The 23,843-nt window shown below is 64.3% G+C and overlaps 1 protein-coding gene across 1 annotated transcript; it reads right to left on the reverse strand.

Moving 5' to 3' along the window:
• Positions 1-1,145: 1,145 nt before the first annotated feature.
• MICALL2 (MICAL like 2) lies at positions 1,146-22,722 on the reverse strand. The gene is made up of 17 exons (XM_012759305.2): positions 22,356-22,722; positions 15,175-15,223; positions 12,563-12,704; positions 11,695-11,861; positions 10,902-11,017; positions 9,569-10,351; positions 7,221-7,489; positions 6,278-6,371; positions 5,591-5,751; positions 4,617-4,769; positions 4,139-4,203; positions 3,943-4,066; positions 3,664-3,754; positions 3,467-3,540; positions 2,841-2,955; positions 1,763-1,809; positions 1,146-1,383 (listed from the first exon to the last, which is right to left on the reverse strand). The coding sequence occupies exons 1-17, from the start codon at positions 22,496-22,498 to the stop codon at positions 1,307-1,309; spliced, it is 2,670 nt and encodes an 889-aa protein (XP_012614759.2). The 5' UTR covers positions 22,499-22,722; the 3' UTR covers positions 1,146-1,306.
• Positions 22,723-23,843: the final 1,121 nt, after the last annotated feature.

The following is a 23,843-nucleotide window of genomic DNA, read 5'->3' on the forward strand; positions in this document are numbered from 1 at the left end:
TCTGCAGGTGGTTTCCACGGCAACAATCCATCCCAGCAGCCTCAGGCCAGGCACAGCACGGACCCCACTACCCATCACTGCTGTATGTTCAGGGAGTGGCCTCACCCCTGTGACCCCTTCGCTCTGCCGGGGTTCTGAGTGGCTGGAGGGAGCAGCAGATGCCCTCAGGAGGCAGTGGGGCCATCGATAGGGGGCAAGAAGGCGGCCCCTGAGGTCCCCACCCTCACTGCGGGTCGAAACCCACCACAGACCCCACCCAGCCTTACCCAGCCCCACGCAGCCATCATCACCAAAGGCTCAGAGAGAGCCGTGCCCCAGCCCTAGGCCACACAGCTGCTGGGCACAGCTCCAACCCTGCACTGACAGCGCCTCCCGTCCCAGGAGCCTGGCTGAGACCCTCTAATGTCCCATGAAGGTAGCGGGACACAGGGTCCCCAGCCAGCGCAAGCCGAGTGGGCCTGTGCACACAGCCAGGGGCTCCGGGCTCTGTCCTTGTGCAGGCCCTGCTGGGACCCCTGGGCCTCCTGACCCCGCCCGCCCCAGGTGGGCATATTGGTGCTTTGCCACTGCTGAGGGGCCACCAGGACCACCGCAGACAGGCTTCCGGGGCAGCTGAAAACAGCACAGCAAGATGCAGTCACAAGCCCGTCCCCACAGACAGGGAGACGGAGGCCTGTGGGGGAAGTCACCCCCCCAGCTCACAGAGGCAGCGGGGACCCGGCCCAGACCTCCTGGACGTCTGCCCACAGCACCTGCTCTCCAGCAGCAGCCAGCCAGCCAGTCTCCTGTGGCCCTGGCACAGGCCCAGGGCTCAGATCCCTCCATCCCCGGCCCAGCCCACCGTGCCTGAGACAGCCTCAGCCCCAGAGACCAGGGTCATGGGTCTTTGGCTGCTGAGACATCACAGTCCCCTCACAGGGCCAGCACCTGAGTTCCCAGACGCCCCCAACCCCGTCTCCTCTGGGGCTCATGTCAAGCCCATCTGTGCAGCCAGGAAGAGGCTGAAGTGCCCATCTCAGCTGGCCTCGACCAGGCCCAGAGAGGGTCAGCACCTGCCCAAGGCCACAGAGCATGTCCATGCCGGGTACAGAGCCGGGCTGTGCCGCCAGGTGCCAGGTCGTCAGCGAGCACACAGGCAGACGTGAGAGCCAGCAGGCCAGGCAGGCAGTTTCTTTATTGAGGGTCTCAGACCCCGAGAGCGTGGCACAGGCCCAGGCTGTCCTGAGTGTCCCCGTAGGCCACAGCACCGGTCTCCTCCTGAGTGTGAGTAGCCGGGCCAGGCCAGCTTGCGGCCCCCGCTGCTGGCTCACTCGGGGGTGCTGCCTTTGCTCTTCAGGGACCAGATCTTGGACAAGCGGAACTTGGACTTTTTCCTCTGGAGGCCTGAGGAGGCATGGAGGGTGAGGCTGCGCCCATGGCCCACGCAGCGCCCCCTGCCGGGAACGCCCTTCCCCTCCGCAGGCCAGAGTCCTCCCCGGGCCTCCAGAGCCTGCAGGGGGCTGGGCCCCTGCGAGAGGGCAGGCCCTGTGTCCCCCACGCGGCCCCTGCACGCCCACCTTCAGGACGGACTCAGGGCCCTGCCACCCGCTCCCCAAACCCTGACCACGTGGTCATCGGCCACTCCTTGGCCCGCTGGTGTGATGGGGAGCTTGCACCCTCAGGGTGAGCTGCCGGCTGGGGTCCGGGGTCCTGCACCCACCGCAGGAGGTCCCAGGCCATGGAGCCCACCTGCCCCTCCTCCACACCCCCGGCCCCGAGTTACCCAGAGACTGGATCATGTTCTGCAGCACCTGGTCCTCCTCCTGCTCCCTGGAATGGGACGGGTGGCCCTGAGCCGCAGCACGTGCTGGGTGGGGCCTGGACTGTCTCCAGCCCACCTCACCTGAGCCCCACGCCCCACCTGACACCCATCCACCTGCCCTCCCACCTGGCCCCAGGCCACACCTGGCACTCACTCCCCTCCCTGGCAAGTGCCCTCTCTCCAGGGCCTGCCTCAACAGTGCCCTGGGGACAGGAGGCCCTGGGCTGACCACGCCAGTGACCTGGGGACAGGAAGGCCCCCGGCTGGCCACACCAATGTTCTGGGGACAAGAGGGCCCAGGTTGACCTATGCCAAGGCCCCATCGAGCTCACAGAGGTCACATTTGAGGCTGACCTCAAGGTGCCAAGCCTGGGGACCCTATGCAGGACCCTTTGAGAAACACGGGACAAGCAGCTCTTTGCTGGAGCAGTCACACAGCTGCCACTCACCACAGCAGCCTGGAGACACAGGTGGCCATGTCAATTTAAGTTAAAAATAAAATTTTAACACACTGACTGCCATGTGAGTTGTATTTAACTCAGGCTAGTTTTGAGCCCGGGGCTTCGTGAAGCAAAACCCTGCAGTTGGTTCATGAAAATCCTACTAGTTGCTGTTCTTATTGTTACAATTAATATTGACAATTTCATTCTAAAAACATGGATTATATTGCACATAACTCACGCACAGAAAACAAGAAAAAATAACAAATTGGAAAGGATCGTTTTGTTTTAATAAAACACTGTGGCCCCAGGGAAAATGTTTTTTTCTAGTGGTCCTCAGCGGCAGGGGCCACAGTGCAAGTGCCCAGTGGCCACGCGTGGCCAGCGGCTGCCACACTGGGCAGCACAGACAACGGGATGCTTCCGTCACAAGAGTTTCCAGGGGAAACTGACCCCGAGGGCGGGAACAGGGGGCAGGAAGGAGCCCCACGGCCGAGAGCCCCCAAGACTGCTGCCTGGCCTGGGCCTGCCCGCGCCCCGCGACATGCACACAGCGGGTCCTGCTCCTGCCTAGTGCCCTCCCTGGCGGCCTTGCGCACCTGAGCCGGTCCTCGTCCAGCAGATCGACGATTTGGCTGCGGTCGTCCACGGTGCTCACGTACCGCGCCAGCAGCTCCTGCTCCTGCTGCCGCTCCCGCGGCGACTTCAGATACTCTGCGGGGACAGCCCGCCAGCTGGCCTGACCCTCCCCGATCGCCCCACCCACACGCTGCCCGCACACGGGAGAGCTGCAGGAATGGAGGCCCAGGGTGCCACGTCCCAGCCCCACAGCACAGCAGAGGCGGAGGTGGGACTGCCGGGACCTGAGCCCTCAAGCTGGGGCGCTGGGCACTGAACGCCAACACAAAATGCAACGGCTCACGCTCACTGAGCACTTTCTACCTGCCTGGCGCTGTGCTAAGCGCTTGACACATAGTGATACGTTTAATCCTCGTGACAGCTATGTGAGGTGGGAGCTATGATTGTCCTCAATTTAGAGAGGATGATGTCCAGGCACAGAGAGATTAAGTGACTAGGCTGAAGACACACAGCTAGGAAAGTGGGACAGCTGGAACTCAACCCCGGGCCTGTCTGGCTCCAAAGCAGGCCCCATCACCAGGACACGATCAGCCAGGACACCAAGTGGTCCCCTATGCCACCCCTCCCGGCGGGCAGGGAGACGCACCAGGCTTGGCCATCAGCAGGCGCAGCCGCCCCTCCAGGTCCAGCTGCTGCTCCTCCAGGTGCTGGTCCTTGGACCTGCCGTGGCAGAGACAGTCTGAGGCCTGGCCTGGCTGGGCTGGCCTCCCCGCCTGGGCCTGGCCGCACTGGGGGTCTGGCCTTCCAGGAGGCCCCGCGGGCAGTGCGGCGACGCTCCCTCACTTGTACATGAGCTCCGACTCCTGCCGCAGCAGCAGCTGCTTCTCGTGGATGAGCTGGAACCACTCCACCATGAGGGCGTCCTCAGAGTCATCTGCAGGGGGAGGAGCCAGGTGGAGCTGGATGGGGGCAGGGCAGAACCCCCCCAGGGGTGTCAGGCCTGCGCTAGGGCCCAGGGTCAAGCCTTGCCGACCAGGCCAAGGTGCTCAGGCGGGAGCCGGCCCGGCCCGGGGAGCCTGGGGCCAGCCTGCGCCGGCGGGGACCGGGCTGGCCTGGGCTCACCTCCCTCGGCCGCACGCAGACGCTTCTCCAGCTCCACGCCCCGGAGCTCCAGGGCGTCCAGCTGCCGCTCGATGCTCTGCACCTGCCTCTGAATCTCCTCCTGCAGCTCGTAGTCGAGGTGCAGCTGGGGGACAAAGGGTGGTGAGAGGGACCCCAAGGACTGTGGCCCTGCCCCTCCCCCACCACGCCTACTCACCCTCACCGGGGAGGTCACTGTCTTGCCAGGCGGAGCCGGGACACTGGCCGGGCCCAGGGGCCTCCCTGGAGAAGGGCAGGGTGAGCATCTGGGCCTCGGGCATCAGACCCAGCGTGGCCGGGACATGGCCCCTGCACCCCCACCAGGTTGCCCTGCCCCTGCCCGCAGGCGCCTGGGTAGCCCCAGTGTGCCACAGGACAAGAGCTCACATGGACACACCCTCGGAGGCACCCCAGCCACCCAGTCCCTCCACTGCCATGAGGGGACACTCCACCCTCAGCAGGTGTCAGGACAAGGTGCTATGAAGCCACTGTGGTCTCTTCATAAGAGGGGGCCTGGGAACAGGGGATGGGGCCTCCCTCCATTCTAGGCCCAACAAGCTCCTATACATCCTCCAAAGCCCCAGCAGGCATCTTCTCCTCAGAGGAAGCCTCCCTTCATCTATGTCCCTAAGAGAAAAGGTGTCTCTGGGGCTGACCTGGTTTGCCCTGAGGATGGGGCTTCTCCTCCTTCTTCCAGCTCTGGGCCAGGTCCTCCCCCTGCAAGGTCTCAGACCGAAGCCAGTCATCAGAAATGTCCAGGCTGGCGGGGACGGCCAGTTTCCTGCGGTAGGATGGGGAGGGGGATGCGGCTGCCCCCAAGTGTGGAGAGAGAGCCACACGTCAGGCCCAAAAGCCTCCTGTGAGCCAGGGCCCACAGGAGCCTGGGGTCTGTCCCTGAATGGCCATGACCCCTGTCCTGCCCAGACTGGCCACACCCACACAGGGAGGCAGAACCCCGATGATGCCTGCTGGCATCGGGGAGACTGTTCTAGTGCGTTGGTGATGCTCAAGGTCACATAGGAGCTGGGCTCGGTGGCTCACGCCTATAATCCTAGCACTCTGGGAGGCCGAGGCGGGAGGATCGCTCAAGGTCAAGAGTTCAAAACCAGCCTGAGCAAGAGCGAGACCCCATCTCTACTAAAATAGAAAGAAATTAATTGGCCAACTAAAAATATATATAAAAATAAATTAGCCAGGCATGGTGGTGCATGCCTGTAGTCCCAGCTACTCAGGAGGCTGAGGCAGGAGGATCGCTTAAGCCCAGGAGTTTGAGGTTGCTGTGAGCTAGGCTGACACCACGGCACTCACTCTAGCCCGGGCAACAGAGTGAGACTCTGTCTCAAAAAAAAAAAAAAAAACAAAAAAACAAAAGTCACATAAGAAGTGGCACAAGAGCTGAATGTGGATCCAGGGCTGAATGTAAGTGCTGGGAACAAACATGCACAGACACATATGTGCACATGCATGTGTTACATGCATGAACACATATATACACACATGCATGTACATGCCCACCCAGAACCACCCACTCCTGTGGCTAAGCAGAGCCACTGCCCCTCCCCCAACACCTGGACCCCACCCTGGGACCCCACCCCCAGAGCTGGAGCCCCTGGGCTCTGTCCAGCAGTACCTGAGAGGTCGGGCCTGGGGCTGGCTGGGCGCAGTGTCCTGTCAGGCCCCACAGGGGCCAGGGTGATGTGGACACCCCCAGTGGAGCTGCCGGAGACCTTCCTGGGCCCTCCCCCCATCCTTGGCTCCACCAGGGCGCACGGCTCCTTGAGCTCCAGAGTCCTGGGCAGAAGGTGCGAGGTCAGCCCTGAACCCCAGCCCCAGACCTAGAAGCATCTGGGAGATCCTAACGTGTGCTCGGACCAGCCCAAGGGAGGGGGTGGCCCAGGACACGGTGGGCCTGGCCACCTGCATCTGTTTGGACCCTCCCATAGCACAAAGGTGTGCTCGCCCCAGACGCCGTCCTGTGAGCCCACCTCCACAGGTGTGAGCGCGCTCGGGGCAGACACCCAGCCCGGCTCTGGGCATGCGTGTGAACCGGCACACACCTGCTGCGCCCCAGACTGCTGAGTGGTCCCCCACGTCATTCAGGCATGTATGCCTAAACACGCAAGAATGTGCACGCACGCCTGGATGGGTACGTCAGTGGGTTGGCATGTGTGCTGTTGCACACTCAAGCATGTGTTAAGCACCTACTGTGTGCCAGGCCCTGTGCCTGCCCTGGGATGCAGCTCGGGGTCCGGGTGCACCCATAGGACAGATGCAGTCAGGGTGAAGCCGTCCCCACCAAGCCCCGCCAGCCCCTCACCTCTCAGCGGGGCTTTTCTTTTCCACGGGCTTCAGGCGGGCCCTCCATCCTGCCGGCCCGTCCTCCTGGCCTTCCTGGGGGCTGGCACTCGGGCCTGGGCAAAAGCAAGGGGACAGACCCTAAGGATGGAGATATGGAAGGCAGGTGTCTGCCAGGAGCGGTCAGGCCTCACCCGGTGCCACCTCCCTGCACCGCAGGGCCCACAGATACCCCACGGCCAGCGGGCACACAGGAAGGAGCCCCGGGCTGGGAGGAGAAGACGGGATTCCCAGCCTGGCTGCCTGTGCTGTGTGTCCCTGGGGAGATCGCTCCCTCTCTCTGAGCCTCAACTGCCCCTTCCGCACAATGGGCGGCGGTGTGGCAGGGTGAGCCACATGGCCGATTCTGTCTGCCTGCGTGAGGTGAACTCCTGAGCCACCGCTGCCCATCCGTGGGCCTCTGGGCTCCGCCCCAAGCGTGGCTTCAAAGGAGGGCTCAGCCAGAGAGAACGATCTGGAAAAACGCTTTGCAGCTCAGCTTGTTCTCTGAGCCCAGTTCGATAACGCTACGGGTGCCTCTAGGACGCCCCGGGTGCCCAGAAAACTCCAACTCCACAGTTTGCAGAAAAGCGAGAGGCCGCAAAACAGGACTGTGGGTCCAGGGAGCCCCCGGAGGGCCCAGGTGGCGGGGGCAGCAGCACCCTCGGCGCACAGGCTGCTCCGTCACAGCAGCGCAACGGGGTCACACGACGCAGAACCCGCGGGAGAACTGGAGACGCCACAGGGCAAAGCCCGGCCACCGCGAGCTGCCGGCACGGCCACCAGACGGCACTGAGCGCAGGAGCGCAGACGGGAGCGGGAGGCCACGGTGCCATCCAACAGTGTGGCCCTGGGGACACCTGCTGCCCCGGCGCAGCCCCCCGCCCGAGGGCCTCTCACCCGCCCCACGCCAAGGCGGCTCTCACCCTCCGCCGCCGGGGCCTCTGGCTTCAGCCTGGAGTCAGCGCCCACCCTGCTGACCCACGAGGGCACAGCAGCGTTCCTCCTGCCTGCCGGGGGCGACGCGGATGCCCGCGAGGTGCTGCCCACACTCGGGGGTGCCGGCCGCTCCGTCCTTGTGGGAGGCTTGAGGGACCGGAGAGACGTCGACCGTGACGGCCCAGCTGAGGAATGTGCCTGTGGCCCCCGGGTTGTGGCATGAGCGGTGGGAGCCGGGGAGGTGGCTGGGGAGGGCCTGGGGGTAAGAAGCAGGCGTCAGGCACAGGTGGGTCCAGCAGCCCTCCGGCCATCAACCCCCCCCCACCACAGAAGCCCAGTTCCTGTAGGAGGGGTGCCGCCCCAAGAGGGATGGGCCATGGGCATCTCCCTCTGGCAACAGCACATGCTGGTGACTGATTTCACCCTGCTATTAACTGTGGTGCAGGCTGAGATTAAAGTACCCCAGACACAGCACACAGGGGGCCAGAAGCACCTGGGACTTCCCCAGAACCCCGGGCACAGGCAGCGGCTGCGGCACTCAGGTGGGACCGGGCACCCCTCCTTGTCCCCCGCCTCCCCTACAACCCATTTCCCCCCTTCTTGCCCCTACTCTGGGCTCTGGGGACACTGGGCTGTGTTCCCAGGAAGAGCCAGTTCCCTGCCCAGCCAGATACATCCCCCAGGGAGCACTCCCCAAAGCACCCCACATCCTCCCAGGGAGCAATCCCCAGAGCACCCCATGTCCTCAGCCCCCTAGGAGGCACTCCCAGAATGTCCCACATCCTCACCCTCAGGAAGCACTCCTGGAGTCCCCCACATCTTCCCAGGGAGCACTCCCGGAGTGCCCCACATCTTCCCAGGGAGCACTCCCGGAGTGCCCCACATCTTCCCAGGGAGCACTCCCGGAGTGCCCCACATCCTCAGCCCCAGGGAGCACTCCCGGAGTGCCCCACATCTTCCCAGGGAGCACTCCCGGAGTGCCCCACATCCTCAGCCCCAGGGAGCACTCCTGGAGTGCCCACATCCTCAGCCCCAGGGAGCACTCCCGGAGTGCCCCACATCCTCAGCCCCAGGGAGCACTCCTGGAGTGCCCCACATCCTCAGCCCCAGGGAGCACTCCTGGAGTGCCCCACATCCTCAGCCCCAGGGAGCATACCCAGAGTGCCCCACATCCTCAGGCCCAGGGAGCACTCCTGGAGTGCCCCACATCCTCAGGCCCAGGGACCACTCCTGGAGTGCCCACATCTTCCCAGGGAGCACACCCGGAGTGCCAGACATCCTCAGCCCCAGGGAGCACTCCTGGAGTGCCCACATCTTCCCAGGGAGCACTCCCGGAGTGCCCCACATCCTCAGCCCCAGGGAGCACACCCGGAGTGCCCCACGTCCTCAGCCCCAGGATGGCCTGGGCACCCCCAGTCCCCCGTCCCTGTGACAGCTAGAGCCCGGTAGGGGACAGGCAGGCTCTGAGTGGGGATGTGCCCGCCACAGTGAGGGCAGACACGATGCAGCCTCCTCACTTGCGAGGTGACAGTACTTGGCAGGTGTCCCCCTAAAGTCTGGGTCTGCCAGGAAGCCCAGAGTGTGACCTTGTTTGGAATTAGGGTCTCTGCAGACGTGACACTGCTAAGATGCGCCCACACCGCAGGAGGGTGGACCTAATCCCAGTTCCAGTGTCCTCATGAGAGACGGGACAAGAGACAGAGAGGCGGGACAAGAGACAGGCCACATGACGCCAGAGGCAGAGATCGGAGTGGTCCAGCCACAGCCAGGAACACCTGGGGTCACCAGGACCAGGAACGGACAGGGAACGACCCTCCCCTAGAGCCCGCAGGGCGAGCGTGGCCCTGTCCACACCGTGACGCCAGACTCCCGGCCTCCAGCAGGCAGTTTCTGCTGCGTGAGGCGCCCAGAGAGTGCTGCCTGGGAGACGGGCCCAGCGCCTCTCCCCTGCCCGCCAGCATGCCTGTTCGAGTCCGGCATGCACAAGGCACAGGACAGGTGCAGGGGCGAGACAGGGAGGGCTCAGAGCACAGCTCCGTGCAGCCCGCGTGGTGACCCACTCACAACCTGTTCCTCGTCTGCAAAATGGACACAGGGTCCTCCAGGACCAATGAGTGTGTGCCACTGTGGGCCCAGGGTGGCAGCGTCACTGTGCCCATGACGCCCTGAGCCCATGCAGACAGCAGCTCTCCTGTAATAACCCGTCTCCTGCCACCCTGACTGCCAGCCACCACTGCACCTCACTCCCAGGTGTGGAAACTGAGGCTGGGGGCAGTGCTGTCCCCACGGTCACACAGCCAGATCCCCCCAGCTGCCCCAAGTCCCCTGCACCCACCTGCCAGGTGCCTGAGGCCCGGCCGCCTCCAGTGCTGGGAGGGTCTTCCTAAGGAAGCTCAGCGCCTGCTCCTTGCTGGTGTCCCCTGCAGGAGCTCCTGCTGGGCCTGGGGCCCTGCCAGCAGGGCCACTGTCGGGGGACGCTCCTGGTGTCTGGAAGAACTTCTCCCGGGCCTGCTGGGTCTTGGAGGCAGATGGGGTCCAGGCCGGGGGGTCAGCTGGGCCTGGAGACGCCGAACTGGGACTGTGCTTGGTCTGCGGAGCCACATGGGGGGCTCCCAGGCCTGGTGGCGTGGGCAGGGCAGGGTCCCGGGCACCTGCAGGCACAGCAGGATGGGAGCCAGGTGCCGCTGTGCTCTGGGCAGGCAACAATGACCCCGCCGGGGAGCTGTTGGTCACACGTGTGTGGGATGTGCCCCCCACGGGGGTGGAAGCCACCCGGCTCTGGAAAAGGGGCCTGGCTGGGCTCCCCATGTGGACATTGGCGGATGTGGTGGCCGGAGCGTCAGGTGCAGCCGGAACAAAACCTCTGGCGGTTGAGTTGCCCACGGCAGGCTCCCGGGTGGGCAGCCTGGCCTGGGGCCCATTTGCCTCCTGGGCCTTCCTCGGGGGTCCGGGGGGCCTGGAGTCCATAGGGCCAGCCCCGGGCTGTCTGGGGGCCAGCCCCGGCAACTTGGGGCTTGCAGAGGCAGCTGTGGGGTGGTGGTTGGTGCAGACGAAGACCCCCGGCTCCCCCGTGGCCCTGTAGGCTCCCGAGTGCAGCGTGTTGGAGCACTGCTTACACCTGGGGGAGAAAGTCACCAGGAAGCGCCAGGCTGGCATTCAGATGTTTGTGTGGTCACTGAGTCATTCAACAAACGCCTCTTCTCATGGTCCTTAACCATTGTGAGTCACACGCAGGAGACTCATTGTAGGGGGACACCCCAGAGAGTGCTCATGCATGTCAGCAGATGCACATGTGGGTACACACGCACACGCACAGGCCACCCTGAGCCCCGCTGTGGGGCTGGCCCGCACCAGCCTGCAGTGTGGTGGGCATAGCAAGGCAGGCCCTGTGCTTGCCCTCTGGGAGCCCCCAGGGGGAGGCGCAGCGGGTGGGGGCTGCAGATGGTCACAGAGTGAGAAGCCCCAGCACAAATGGCTGAGGCAGAGGAGGGAGACCGAGGCAGTGTGTCTGGAAGGCCGGCCAGGAGGGCGTCTGGCCCTGGGGTACCCAGGAACCACTCAGTCTCCTGGGCTGTCGGCAACAGCCCAGCCCAGGACATGGCCAGGGGACAAAACGGGAGGTGTCTGAGCAGGGCAGGCCCACTCGGGCGCATGCGGAGCGGCCTCACCTGAAGCAGCTCCGGTGGTACAGCTTCCCGTCAGCCAGGTGCCGCTGCACCAGGTGCACGTGCTTGCCACAGACCCCGCAGGTGCTGCTGACCGAGCTGCCCACCGACACCGGGGCCTAGGGGGAGACACTAGCTGACCTCTCTGGGCTGTGGCCCACCCTGGCCCTCCCTCCTGACAGCTGCCCCACAGGCAGGCCAGACGGTCCCATTTTACAGACGGGAGAACTGAGGCCCAAGAGGAGGAGCTAGTAGGGCACCCATCAGGGCCCACACCCAAGCTGGACCAAAGGTCAGGGCCTGCAGCCTGGGCCTGGGCAGTGAGCTGGGGCCTGTGTCAGTGGCCCTGGGGACAGATCTGTCCAGTTCCCACCTTCCGGGCCCTGTTTGACTCCAGCTCCCAGGAGGCTGCAGTGCCAGCCCCTGGCAGCAGGGGTGCCCAGTTGCAGGTCCTTCCCCGACCAGCCTCACTTCTGGGAAGTGGGGGTGCCAGCCTGGTCCAGGGTGCAGCCCAGCATCCCCCTGTCCTGGGAGGGAGGTGCCCAGCCCATCCAGGTTCAAGCTCTGCCCCACCTGCGTGACCTCCCTGGGCCTCAGCTTACCCATCTGTACAATGGGGATGGAGGCCAGGGTGCCAGTCCCAGGCAGCTCCAGACATAGACGCTGAGGCTGTGCCTGGGCCCAGGCCCACCTCAGGCCCCGTGGTTTAGGGGCTGCGCACCCCCATCCTCAAGCCCACGCAGTGCGAGCTGGTGGACATCCCAAGAAAGCAGAGGACGGTGGGCATGGCACTTACAGATGCTCGGACTGGGTCCTCTGTGCCCCCACCCCTCCTCTGGATGACGGGGTCTGTCCGGGCTGGGGCGGGCGAGGGCAGCTGGGGCGGCTGGGCGGGCGCCTTCTTCCCAGACGGCTCCTCCTCAGAGCCTGACGAGGGCCTCTTCACGCCGGCCATGCCCCCGACTGGCACGAGACAAGCAGGGGTCGGAGGAGCCCAGCCCAGCCCTGCACCCTGGCTCTGAAGGGGCCCAGCCCGGGGCTGGGTGCCCAGGAGGGGCTGGTGTGGGCTCCAGAGTCTCCGCCTTTGGGGGGCCGGCTGGGGACAGCAGCCCGAGGGCACGATCTTCCCAGCACAGCTGGCCCGGCCCACACCCCTGCCCGCCCCACTCTGGGGCCCCCACGGGGTCAGGGAAAAGGGACTTCTCTGTCCACCAGGTGGGGCTGGCCCTGTGCCCGGCGTGATTCCGGGGATTTCTGGTGATTTCTGAAGCCAGAAGAGGGCGGTGGGGCGGGGAGGAGCCAGGCAGCTCTGCATGAAGCACGGAATGAAGGCCACATCCCTCCTGCCCAGCCAGCCCAGCATCCACGGGGTCCCAAACCAGGGCACAGCAAGGCCTGGGTGGGAGCCGGCCGTGCTCCCCTGAGGAGGGGGGGTGCACTGGAGCCTGCCCAGGCCGGGGCGGATCGGGGACTTAGGGAGCCGGGACCCCGCACATCACTGGAAGCAAGACAAAGGCCCAGGTCCCTTCGGAGGAAGACACAACACTGGGGCCCCCTCCCACCCAGCGCCAGAAAGGCCCCTTCCCCGTTTCACAAGGGGCAATGCTGGTGCCTGGCCAGCGGGCTGGGAGGGCAGCCACATGGTGGCAGCGTGGCAGACTCACTGGGGGACCGGCCATGGAAGTAGTTGTAGTACTGGGACACATAGGTCAGGATACTCAGCCGGTCGGGCACCTTCAGGGCCACCATGTCCTCGGCGTCCAGCAAGGCCGGGATGCCCAGCTTCTCCTCAGCCACGTGGAAGGCCTGGGGGAGGGACACAGGTCAGAGGGGCAGGCCAGGAGACCCCTGCTCCTGGGTCAGGCCCCCTCTCCCCACAGGCGGGGGCCCAGGCACAGGCTGCGGGCCCAGAGAGGACGGGGTTCAGGGCTCATGCTCCACTCTGCTCGTGTGGCTGCCCGAGCCTCAACTTACCCATCTGTACATTGGGCCTCAGTCCTGACTATGCAGGGCTGAAGTTGCTCCAGGAGCTGGTCCCCGGGGGCTCCTGAGGCCCTGCCCTACCCCACCAGGCCACCTCACCCTGGAGGTGCCCTGGGCTCCCCCGCACCCCATACTCATCCCGCCAGGATCCTCCCAGGGGCTGACACCCACCAGCCTGCTGAGCCCTCCAGGGTCCAAGAGGGGACACAGAGGTGGCCTGTGTCCTGGGAGCCCCAGCGCCAAGGGTGGGGGCCTTGGCAGCTGGGGAGGGCCATGCAAGCTGCACTTAGAGGACATACTGCATACCGGATGGCGGAGCTCGGCCTCGGCGCCCTCTCCACCCCCGCCCGCCGTCCACTCCCTCCGCTGGCACACAGCCCGGCGGCCCTTTGACCACAGACCCACATTGTCCTGCCCCTCACCCAGCCTCCCTCCTTCCTGGCCCATCCCATGTCCCCCCACGCACACCCTCACCCAGCCCTGACTGCTGTACCCACTGAGAAAGATCCCAGCGGGGATGGCAGATGGATCCCTCCCAACGGGGTGGCGCCCAGCCCCCAAACATGGCACAAAAAGTTCCACAGGGCCTGCTGGCCTCACTTCGTCCAGGGCTGGGACCTTCAGGGACCACAGTGCTGCCCGGGGCCACCCCACCCCAGGTCCCTAACCCAGACTTCCCTCCCGTGGCCACACTGGCTGAAGCCCCTTCCCTCAGTCCCCGCGATCCTGCTCTCTCTCCTGCCTGGGTCCCCTCCAGGCCACTCCACCGCCTTCCAGATGCACCGACACTTCCCCAAGGCAAAGAAATCGCCTGTGGCCTCCACTTCTGCCGACCACAGCCCGCTGTTCCAGCTCCTGCTATAGCAGAACTCCTTCAAAAATGGCTCATTATATCCGTATATTCGCTGCTTCACCCCCCCCCCGTATCTCCCAGCTCCACGCCAGCTCCACGCCAGCTCCACGCCAGCTCCACGCCAGCTCCACGCCAGCTCCACGCCAGCCGCACCCCAAGCCCAGGGAACAGTCTGCTGTGCCACCCCTTCCTCCTCCCTGATGAACTCAGGGTCCCAGCTCCGTCTGGCCTCTTCCCTGCCCTGGGCAAGTCTGGTCAGTCTCTTGCCTTTAAACACCCGTGCACAGCCTGAAGACCCCGGCGTCTGTCCCCAGCCTTTCCTTAAATGCCAGGCTTGTGTCTCTATGCCTACAGCACCCCGCGGGCACGTGCAAGGGTGTCCAAGATGGGGCTGCTGGGCCCCTCCCAGACCCAGAGCTCAAGTGAGCCTTGCCCCCCCCCCAAGCCCGGGTGCTGCCTTTGAGCCCTCTTCGAACACATCCAGAACACAGCCACCGAGGTGGGCCTGGCACTGCCCCCCCGCCCCCCAGCCCTCCCCCAGCACAGATCCTGCCGGGCAGCAGTCCCCAGCTCACGCCTCCAAGGGTCCAGTCCCGCTGGGTGGAAGCCAGAGCCCCTCAGGCCACGCCTGCCCGTGCCCCCTCCCGCCACGTCCTCCTGTCCCCTCGCCCCAGGTTGTTCCTCTACAACCCGGTGCGCCGCAGCCCCCAGCCCCGTTCCGCGGGTGTCCACAGGCCTCCCTCACCTCCATCAGGGCTGTGCCCCAAGACGCCTGCTGAGCCCCCAGAAAACTGCACATGGCGGCCCCCGCGCCCCACCGCCTTCTTTCTCCATTTGTCCCCACAGCACTCGTTCCCGCCAGACCAAAATGCCACATTGTTTCAGCGCAGCCCAGAACTTTCCGAGAAGGACAGGTTCCATTCTGCGCCATCCAACACGGCGGCCACTGGCCACGTGTGGCTGTGAGCGTTTGAAATGTGGCCAGCAAGCCCGAGGAACTGAACTGTTAATTTCCTTTTAATTAAGTTAAATTGCCCACGTGCCAAGCAGCGTCGGATCCGGCCTGTGCCTCAGCCCACGAGGGAGACTGGAGCACACTGTGCAGCAGGGAAACTGAGGCTGGGCACGGGGAAGGGTCTCATGCAGGTGGAGCCAGGAGGCTGGCACCTGGGGTGGGGACGGCAGCTGCCCCCCCCAGGACCTACCCGGGGGCCTTGCCCACAGTTAGCTCAGCCCTTGCCCTCCCCAGCGAGGAAGAGGAACTGGGGGGGAGGCCTAGGCTATAGGACCAGAGCTCTTTCTAGAACACAGGCAGTGAGCCCCAGCCTCCGGGGCAGGACTCCCCACTCCCCAGGGCCCCGCAGACACGGGTGGGGGCAGGGCAGGCCGCCAAGCCAGCTCTGAGGCCACGGCTGGAAGGCAGGACATGGGGGGACTTACCAGCTTGTTGTTTTCATAAATGTTTTCTTTCCTGAGAGCATCGAAGTCTCTGGAAGACAGAAACACCAGTGTCCATAGAGGCTCATCCAAGAGGGGAGGGGCTGACCTCAGAGGTCACCTTGCCCAACTGGGGAAACTGAGGCTGCAGGGAGCTGTGAAAGAATGAGGCCCCACCAGGAACACTCAGAGGAGGGCAGGCCAGCTCCCGCCCCAGTCACAACGCTGTCTGCACCAGGCCACCGTCCCCTCCGGACGCCTGGGCATCCAACAGCCCGCAGGCGGGCTCTGCAGCACCCACAGGACAACACAGGTGGACGTGAGAGGCTCTGGGCCAGGGCAGCGCCAACACCCCGGGAGGGAAGGACAGCCTGAGGCCGGCCATGCTGCCCTGGGGGCAGGACGGGCCCCCACCCACCTGTCCGACCCTCGCTCCTGTGACAGTGCCACTCTCAGCTCTTCACAAACACCAATTCCCTTAAGGCTCACACCCAACCTGCAGGGTGGTCACCCGTCATGTCCACATCTCACAGATGGGGAAACTGAGGCACAGACTTGCCAGAGGCTACACAGCAGGGAAACAGCAGTCAAAGCTGGGCCCTGGCTCTAGAGTCCGGGCATTTGAGGTCCCATGGCTCCTTCTTTCCTCCATGAAGTGGCGTCACAAAGCGCCCACCACATGCTCAGCCCCCATGTGCACACGCTAGACCACAGGGACGCAGGGTCCTGGGCCAGCCCGGACAGCAGGCCCATCCTGGAGAGGCCAAGAGCATAGCCCCACACACTCCAGGCTGTTGCGGACTCCATGTCCATGCCCAGCACGGGCACACCATGGCCCATTGCACCCTGCAAAGGCCACTTTGAGCGGAAAGCACACCTGGGTCACACACATGCGGCCCCAGCCCAAGCCCAGACATTGACAAAGACCACCAGGCTCTGAGCACGGGCTGCTGCTCCTGGAGGGGTTGGTTGAATAGTGACCTGGAAGCGGAGCAGTGGCTGACACCTTGATCCCAGCTGCTAGGGAGGCTGAGGTGGGAGGATCACTTGAGCCCAGGAGGTGGAGACCAGCCCAGGCAGTACAATGAGATCCCAAACAAAACAAAATGAGATCAAAAACAAAACAAGTGATCTGTCCACGCTGTTGTCTGGGGGGGGTCGTGAACAGCAGCTGTTGCGATGGCAGTGTGAACTGTTCTGGAAGACCCCTGGCATAGGAGAGGGAGTCAGGCGGAGGTCTGGATAGGGAGCCCATTTTACAGATGTGCAAACTGAGGCCAGCGCCTGCCCAAGGCCCCGCAGTGGAGTGGGGCAAGGGGGACAAGGCTGCAGTTCATCCTGTCCCTTCTCAAGAGGCCTCCCTGTCCGCCCCCAGCCCTGCTGGCCATCAATCTGCCCAGCTCCTTGGGATGCCCCCAAGATTTCCGGCATGGACCACCTCCCAGCTAACGCATTCCAGATGCCAAGACCACCCCCGTGGCGCAGAGAGAGCTCTGTGTACACAGCCAGAAAGGGCGCAGATTTGTCCCCGGTGGACAGATGACAAGAAGGAGGCCCCAGCCCGATCTCAGGGAGCAGGAAAGGGGCCTGGGCAGAAGCCCGTGCCCACCTGGGTTTGTCCCTAGGTGCAGCGAGACCCCAGGAGTGCCCAAGAGCACGGGTGGCCACTTCTGACCAACGCCTGGGACCCTCCTCGCCTTGGGGACACAGGGCCCTCGCCCCCTCCCCAGCCTTTGCGAGCCCAGCCTCTTCTCCAAACCTTCCCCAGAGCCGCTGACCCAAACGGCCGCGCCCCCAGCAAGGATGCCCCGGCCAGCGAGAGGGCAGGGTAACAAGTCCTGCTTTGTCTCCAAACACAGTGGAAGGAGGAGACCGTCTGCCTCCTGCCCTGGCCTCACCCACCCGGGGGCTCTGGCAGCTCCCTCCTCTGGACTTGAGAGCCGCCAGTTGCCCCTGTAGGGCCATCTTGTCCCCAGACCTAGAGTGCGCGAGCTCCCAGCAGATCAGGGCACCCCAGAGCCTTCCAGGTGCCCCTCAACAGCAGTGCCAGCACCCACAGCACAGGGCATGGTGTGTAGGTCCGGGCTGCAAGTTCAAGGACCACCGGCCCTCAGCACCCAGTCCAAGCTGCTGCCCTGAGACTTAGAGGACTCTGCAGCTGGGCTGGACCACCCCTGCCTGTCCCACAGCCTCCACACCCCTCCTGCCTCCCCCAGGCCCCGTGTCCTCCCGCGGACACCCTGTCCCAGCTCTGCCCGACATTCCTGGCAGGCCCTGAGCTCAAGACCCCACAGCAGCGCACAGTGGGGCCGCATCCCTGAGCTGAGCTCTGCAGCTGTACCAGTCAGAGCCGCCTTGCAAACGTGACAGCACCAGTGGACACCCACCACCTCCAGGAAGCCCACCGGGGCCAGCTTTCCACCAGCGGGGGACCCCGGTGCTATGGGTTGGACTGTGTCCCCCCCAAATTGACATGCTGGAGCCCTGTCCTCTAGGACTCTGCACGAGACCTCGTCTGTGACAGGGTCTTCACAGGGTGACGGAGTTTAAATGGGGTCTTTAGGGTGGCCCTAATCCAGTGACACAGGAACATACTGATGGGGAGGACAGTGTAAAGACGCCGGGAAAGACGGTGTCCCACAAAGCCCCGCCCTGCGGACACCGGGGTCTGGGCCTTCTGGCCTCCCCAGCTGTGGGAGGAGCTGTAGCTTAGGCCTCCTGGCTTGGGGTGCTCTGTCACTGACACCCCTGGCTCTGGCTGACCCCAGAGAGGGGGCAGCTCGAGTATAAGGCTTTGTCGGGCAGAAATCCATTGGCATCACCCTTGCTTGGTGGTGAGCAGATGAGTGAGGCTGCCACTGCCCGAGAACCTGCCCTCTGAGCAGGCCGGGCCAGGCACCCTGCAATCGGACCACGTTTTAATTTGAATTCTCATATTTAAAATCAGGTACATTCTGGTACAACTCCAAGGCACCTACCGTGGGGCCACGCACACAGCTGGTGCTCTATAAGTGCTTGTGGATGAAATAATTCAGTGCTTGCTGAGTGGGATTTTTGTGGCTTTAATTTATTCTTTCAACTTTGGCTGAATGAATGAATTCGCCGAGTGTGGGTCACGCAGTCGTTCACTGGTCAGCTGTCGGCCAACGTGTGTCCAGCCCTGGCCAGGCCACCGCCTGCCCCGGCCAGGCCCCGCTGAGCCCCCGGACTGTTGGCCTCAGCTCTCAGAGCCAAGCAGCCGCCAGCCCCCGAGCCCCTGGGGGCTCCGGGCATGTGCACCCCCTTCCAAATTCCTGGGTGGCTGACCTCACGCTGTTTATTTCCTGGAACAAAATGCAGCCACGCGGGTGGACGCCAGGCTGGGAAGGGAGAGCGCCCGGCCAAGCCTTTCTCAGGCCCCTGCAGTTTGTCTGGAGCGAATCCCACAGGGAGGGGAGACAGGGGAGAGACAGACAGACGGCAGACACACACAAGGGACAAGGGAGACACGAGAGATACAGGTACCAAAAGGCCCAGAGGGGACAGGAGAGAGGGAGTCGGGGACAGCAAAGCCACAGAGACACCAAGACAGACACAACCAGACAGCTGGGGAGCAGAGAGGGGCGCCAGAGAAGAGGAGGACCAGGGCCCCCATCTTCCAAGCTGGGCCTCTGTCAGGAAGTATTGGGCCCTGGGCTGCTCTGTCCCATAGGTGGGCTGGCAGCCCCTCCAGGGCCCCTCCCGAGCGCTCTGGCCGGCAGGAAGGCGCAGCAGGGGTCTGGGCGCAGGCTTTCAGGCCCGGAACAGAAGGCCTCTGTCCCCAGCCAGCTTCCTGCTGACCCAGCCCGGCGTGGGAGGGGAGGTCAGGCCAGCCCAGCCTCAGCCCACCCTCTGCTCTGGCCCAGGAAGGCAGAGAGCCGCCTCCGGAAATTCTGGGTGGGGGCCTTCACGGGTGACCCACTGGGGTGACCCCCAGTGCCGGGAGAGTCTTAGGAGCCCCTGCCACAGTCGAGGAGCCACCGGCAAGGGCATGTCAGCCAACCTGCCCTGAGTCGCCTCCAGAGCTGGGGTTACCGAGGTGTGGCATCTGCAGAACCCCAACTCATGACACCTCTCAGAGCCTCCGCAAGTCCATGACCTCGAGCCCCCCACAATGCTTCTGCCCGCTGGAGCGTGGATCAGGCCCAGAAGGGGAAGGAGCTGCCCCACCCAGAACCGCTGGTCCCACAGGCTGTCTGCCCCGAGCAGGAGTCGGCTGTTTGTTCTGGGTGGTTCCGGAGCTCACCGGGCTCACCCTGGCGTCACTAGGAAACAGATCCTGGGGCAGCACCCTGAAGCCACCTGCAGAAACCCCAGCTATGGGTGGAGTGGGTGGGCAGCAGGGGCAGGCTGACCTGGCAGGGTGCCAGCCCCTGCTACCTCCTGGTGCACGTGGCCAGGTGAGCCTGTTCCTTACTGGAAAGTGGCAATTACACACCTCCGGGTGTCCATGGGGCTCTCCAATGAGGTCACATGTGTCTCGAAAAGCAGGGACAGGACACATGAGCTCCCAATTCCCAGATACCCACCCCCTCTGTCCCCTTGGCTGGCGGGGCAAAGGCAGAACAAGGAGCCCCACCTGGCTGGCCGGGAGCCAGGCTGTTCCTTCACAGCCTCTCTCCCCTGAGGGCAAAGCGGAAATGCGCTCAGCACGCAGCAGGAAGGACTGAGACCAAAGGGAAGGACTTCCTGGTGGCAAAGCTAGGGACACAGACAGGAGGTCCACTCTGCTGCCAGTGGAGCTTCACGGGAAGGAGAGGGGTTCAGGGTGCTGGGGCCTGTAGGCCAGGGTGTCACCCTGGGTCTGGCCTCGGGGCTCCCTGTAGCAGACAGCACTCTACTCCTGTCTGTCCCCACTGGGTACCTCCGCTCCTGCGGCAGGGAGAGGGCAGTGGGCGCAGGAGCAGGCGTGCAGGCGTGTGTTCCCACACTCCCAGGCACCCTCCCCAGGTACGCAGCCAACGCATCTACGAGCCCCTGTCACGCCAGGCACCAGTGCAGACCTGTACTGGTTTCTACGGCTGCTGTAACAAATCACCACAAACTAGGAGGCTCCAAACAACAGGAATTTGTCCCTGGGGCCAGAAGTCTGACACCAATGTGTGGGCAGGGCCGTGCTCCCACCAGAGGCTCCAGGGCTGCTCTTCCAGCCCCAGACACCCCTTGGCTGAGGCTGCATCCCTCCAACCTCTGCCTGCGTGGGCACACGGCCTCCCGCTCCCTCCACACACGGGCACCCGCCCAGCACCCACCATATCCTTGCACACCACGTGCCGAGCTCGGTGCCAGGCACTGCAGATACAGCAGAGAACAAAACAGACACCCCCAGCCCCGGGGCTCAGTCCAGTGGGACAGACAGACAGTAACCAGTCAGCAGTCAGTCAGTCATGCCCACATGTTGCTGCAGGAGTGGCCCCTCCACTGTTGAGAGTCACCTTGAGCTTCGATTCATTTACCTGCTCACCGTCTGTCTCTGAGGCCAGAATGCTGCTCCCTGCATTTAGGGGCTGAGGGGATCTTATACAATACACAGTTCTGGGTATACAGCAGGTGCCCAATAACTACCGGTTAAGTGAACGGATCTATGATGGCCCCCTGCTTGTGCCAGCACACATACACCTGTGTGTATGCCTGTGCTCCCCACCCCCCCAGCAGTGCGTGCTGGCCCAGGTGACACACTTACACCCCAGCCTCTGACCCCAGCACAGCTGGGAGCAGGTGGAAGTTCCCCAGGGCCAGAAGGACCCAAACCCCCAGTGACACATGCTCACTGGGAAGCTGCTGGGCCAGTAGTCCATAGCACCACCTTTCCCTCCACTCGAAGACTTCAAGCTGGCCCTGCCTGGGCTGCCTGGGCTTGGCCGCCATTCAGCCTGACCCGGACCCAGGACTCCAGCCTTTCTACTGCAGTCCCTCTCCCAGTCCCAGGTCAAAGCTCATCTTTGGGCTTTCATGTGGAAGAACACTGTGGCCAAGGTCTTCGGCCTCCAAGGTTGACTGAGGCACATCCTCCAGGTTGGGGGCGGAGCAGAAGCTGCTGCCGGAACACATAGAGGCCCCCAGGCAGCTCCAGGACCGAATTTCACAACCTTGGGGCCAGAGCCCCAGAACCCAGGCCTCTTGCTCAAGACTCCAGCTCCCCATGGAGAGTGGTCTTGGGGGAAGTGCTTGGGGCTACAGGGGAAGGGCCTGATGCCAGCCCAGGCTCTGCTTGATGTGCCATGTGGCCTGAACAAGCTCCCCTCCTCTCTGGGCTCAGTTTACCCCGAGACCTTCCTAGACTCACACACCCCCACCCCAGCCTCGGGTCCAGCCACAACTTCTCAGAATGCTTTTTCCAGAAGGTGACTGGGCTGCAGGTGGCCTTCTGAGGACACCCTTCCTGAGCCTCTGCCACCCAGCCCAGGTACATAGATCTCTGGCCCAGCATGCCTGGTCCCAGTCATTCAGGCAAAGTGTGTTTGCTGAGTGAATAACGGATGGAACAGATTCAGGCCCGGGCTAAGAATCAGGAGCGAGGCAGGGCCAACCTTCCAGCCACCCCTGCCATGAGCCCCCCAGCCCCTGCCCCCCTGCTGCAGCTCCAGGGATAAGGTCCATTCTCCACCTCATCCCCTATCACCTAGGGTGCAGAGACCTGGCCAGTGGCACCTGGGCCTTCCCCCACAGCAGCCCTGGGCTGCACTCCCAACGGTGCCCAGACACCAGGAAGAGTGGCACAGCCCACACTAGAACCCTGAGTGACCCAAATTGGTGGCGGGGCCCAGGACAGTGAGGGTCTGGGAGGGCCTAAAGAGGCAGCCTGCCGGCCCTTTCCCAAGGAGTGGCGGTGGGTGGGCTGTGGCCAGAGCCCAGGACACTGCCCTGAGTCACAGACTGACTAAGCCAGCGGGGGCGGCGGATGTCCTGGCCTGCGCCCAGCTCCACTCAGTGGACAGGCAAACTGAGGCCACCGGGGGTCTTGGGGAGGCCGGGTGGGCTGTGCCTGCAGGATCCGGCTTTGCCCAGGCCCACACCGGCCACCTCAGGGGCCCGCGGCCCGGGAGTTCCCACCCAGCTCTCCATCCCCTAAGCCTGGAGAAGGCCAAGGCCTCAGTTTCCCCGCCCGAGTTCCGCCCGCCGCCCTGCATAAGGGTCAAAGGGCGCGGGCGAGGCGGGGCACTCACAGGAGGTCGGGCCGGTGGCGGTGCAGGATGGCGCAGAAGGCCAGGCCATCGCGGAACGACGTGGTCATGTTGGTGATGCTCACGTCGCGGTAGCCCTCGCACTGCTGCCGGCACCACTGCTGCAGCGCCCGGAGCGCCGCCATGGGCAGCGCCGGCGCCCGCTGGGACGCGGGCCGGCCGTCGAGCGCCCCGGGGCGCGGAAGGACGGCGGGCGCGGGAGGGCGGCGGGTGTGGAAGGACGGCGGGGCGCGGGGAGGCGGCGGGGCATGGGAAGACGGCAGACGCTGGAGGACAGACAGCCGCCGCCACCACCGCCGGTCCCGAGTGCGGCAGAGCCGCCTGTAGGCCGCCTTCCTGCCAGCCCCGCCCCCTGGCGACCCCGCCCCGCCCACACCAGGCCCCGCCCACGCCGCCAGGCTACGGCACAGGCTCCCGCTCGCCCGCTCCGCCCCACCCGCCGCCATGCCACGCCCCAACTCCCGCCATGACCACGCCCCTATCTGCGGGCCGGCCCCGCGCCCCAGCGGCCCCGCCCCCGCCCCGCTCCAGTTCCGCACTCGGGAAGGGAGCGTGGCCTGCTGGCCGCCCTGCAAAGGCCTCAGGACATTCTTTCTTTCACCGCCCCACCCCTACCACCACCTCCACCCCACCTGGAAGGAAAGGCCCCTTGACAAGTGCGGAAACTGAGGCTTGAACAGTAGTCCCTTGCCTGGTGCATGCCGAAGGAGAAACTGAGGCTGGGTAAGGGGCCGTGGTGCCAGGCTGCACAAGAAGTTCCCACCGGAGTGCCCTCTTTGGGGGAGTGTTTCCCAGTTTTCTACTCTGGGAATCTGTGACACACGCAATTAAGGAAAAGTCCCTTTTGTGTAATTAAGGAAAATCACCCAGGCTGGCCCTGTCCACATTCTTCTCTTGTCTGTGGCCACAAGGCTGGATGAGACCAGAAATGTGAGATGGCCTCACCCTCCCCTTCACCAGGGCCCATGGCTTGTCCAGGCAAGGCGTGCCAAAGAAAGGTGTTTTCCCACAAGTGGCCCTGCCAAGGACTTGGGGCAGCTTTGCTGTGCCTGTTGGAAGGAGCAGAACCTGAGGTCTCCCAAACCCAAGCCACCCGTTGCAGCTCTTTCCTGAACCTGGGCCCTGAAGAGACTCCCTGGTGGGCCTGCTGCCCAGCAGTGCAAGTGAAGCCTGTGTAGGTGGTGAGCTCCCAGTCACAGGGAGCATGAAAGCAGGTGCAAGGTAAGGAGCCCTCCGTGGCCTGGGGTTGTCACTGGCCATAACAATGCTCTGCTGCAGCCCCTGACTGCCAGGAGGGCTCCCAGCAAGGGGAGGCTGTCATGCTGGTTCAGCCAGTCCTGGTCCTGGTTCTGATCCTGGCACCAGGTTTTCTTGACCCCCAGGGCAGCGGTCAGGTTAGGAGAACCGGAAAAGCTGGTAGGAAAGGCAAAGATCAAGAAGTGGGGGATGGGGAGAGGACATGGGTAGAGG

The sequence above is a fragment of the Microcebus murinus genome, chromosome 19 (genome assembly GCF_040939455.1).
Source record: "Microcebus murinus isolate Inina chromosome 19, M.murinus_Inina_mat1.0, whole genome shotgun sequence".
Classification (NCBI taxonomy): Eukaryota; Metazoa; Chordata; class Mammalia; order Primates; family Cheirogaleidae; genus Microcebus; species Microcebus murinus.

Bases quoted from the DNA above. Each gene is read 5' to 3' on its own strand.
- MICALL2 (XM_012759305.2), bottom strand. From the start codon at position 22,498: ATGGCGGCGCTCCGGGCGCTGCAGCAGTGGTGCCGGCAGCAGTGCGAG. The intron at 12,705-15,174 runs GTAAGTCCCCCC...TCCCTCCCCCAG, and splicing joins TTTATGAAAACAACAAGCTG to GCCTTCCACGTGGCTGAGGA. The intron at 5,752-6,277 runs GTGAGGGGCTGG...CCTTCTGCCCAG, and splicing joins AAGAAAAGCCCCGCTGAGAG to GACTCTGGAGCTCAAGGAGC.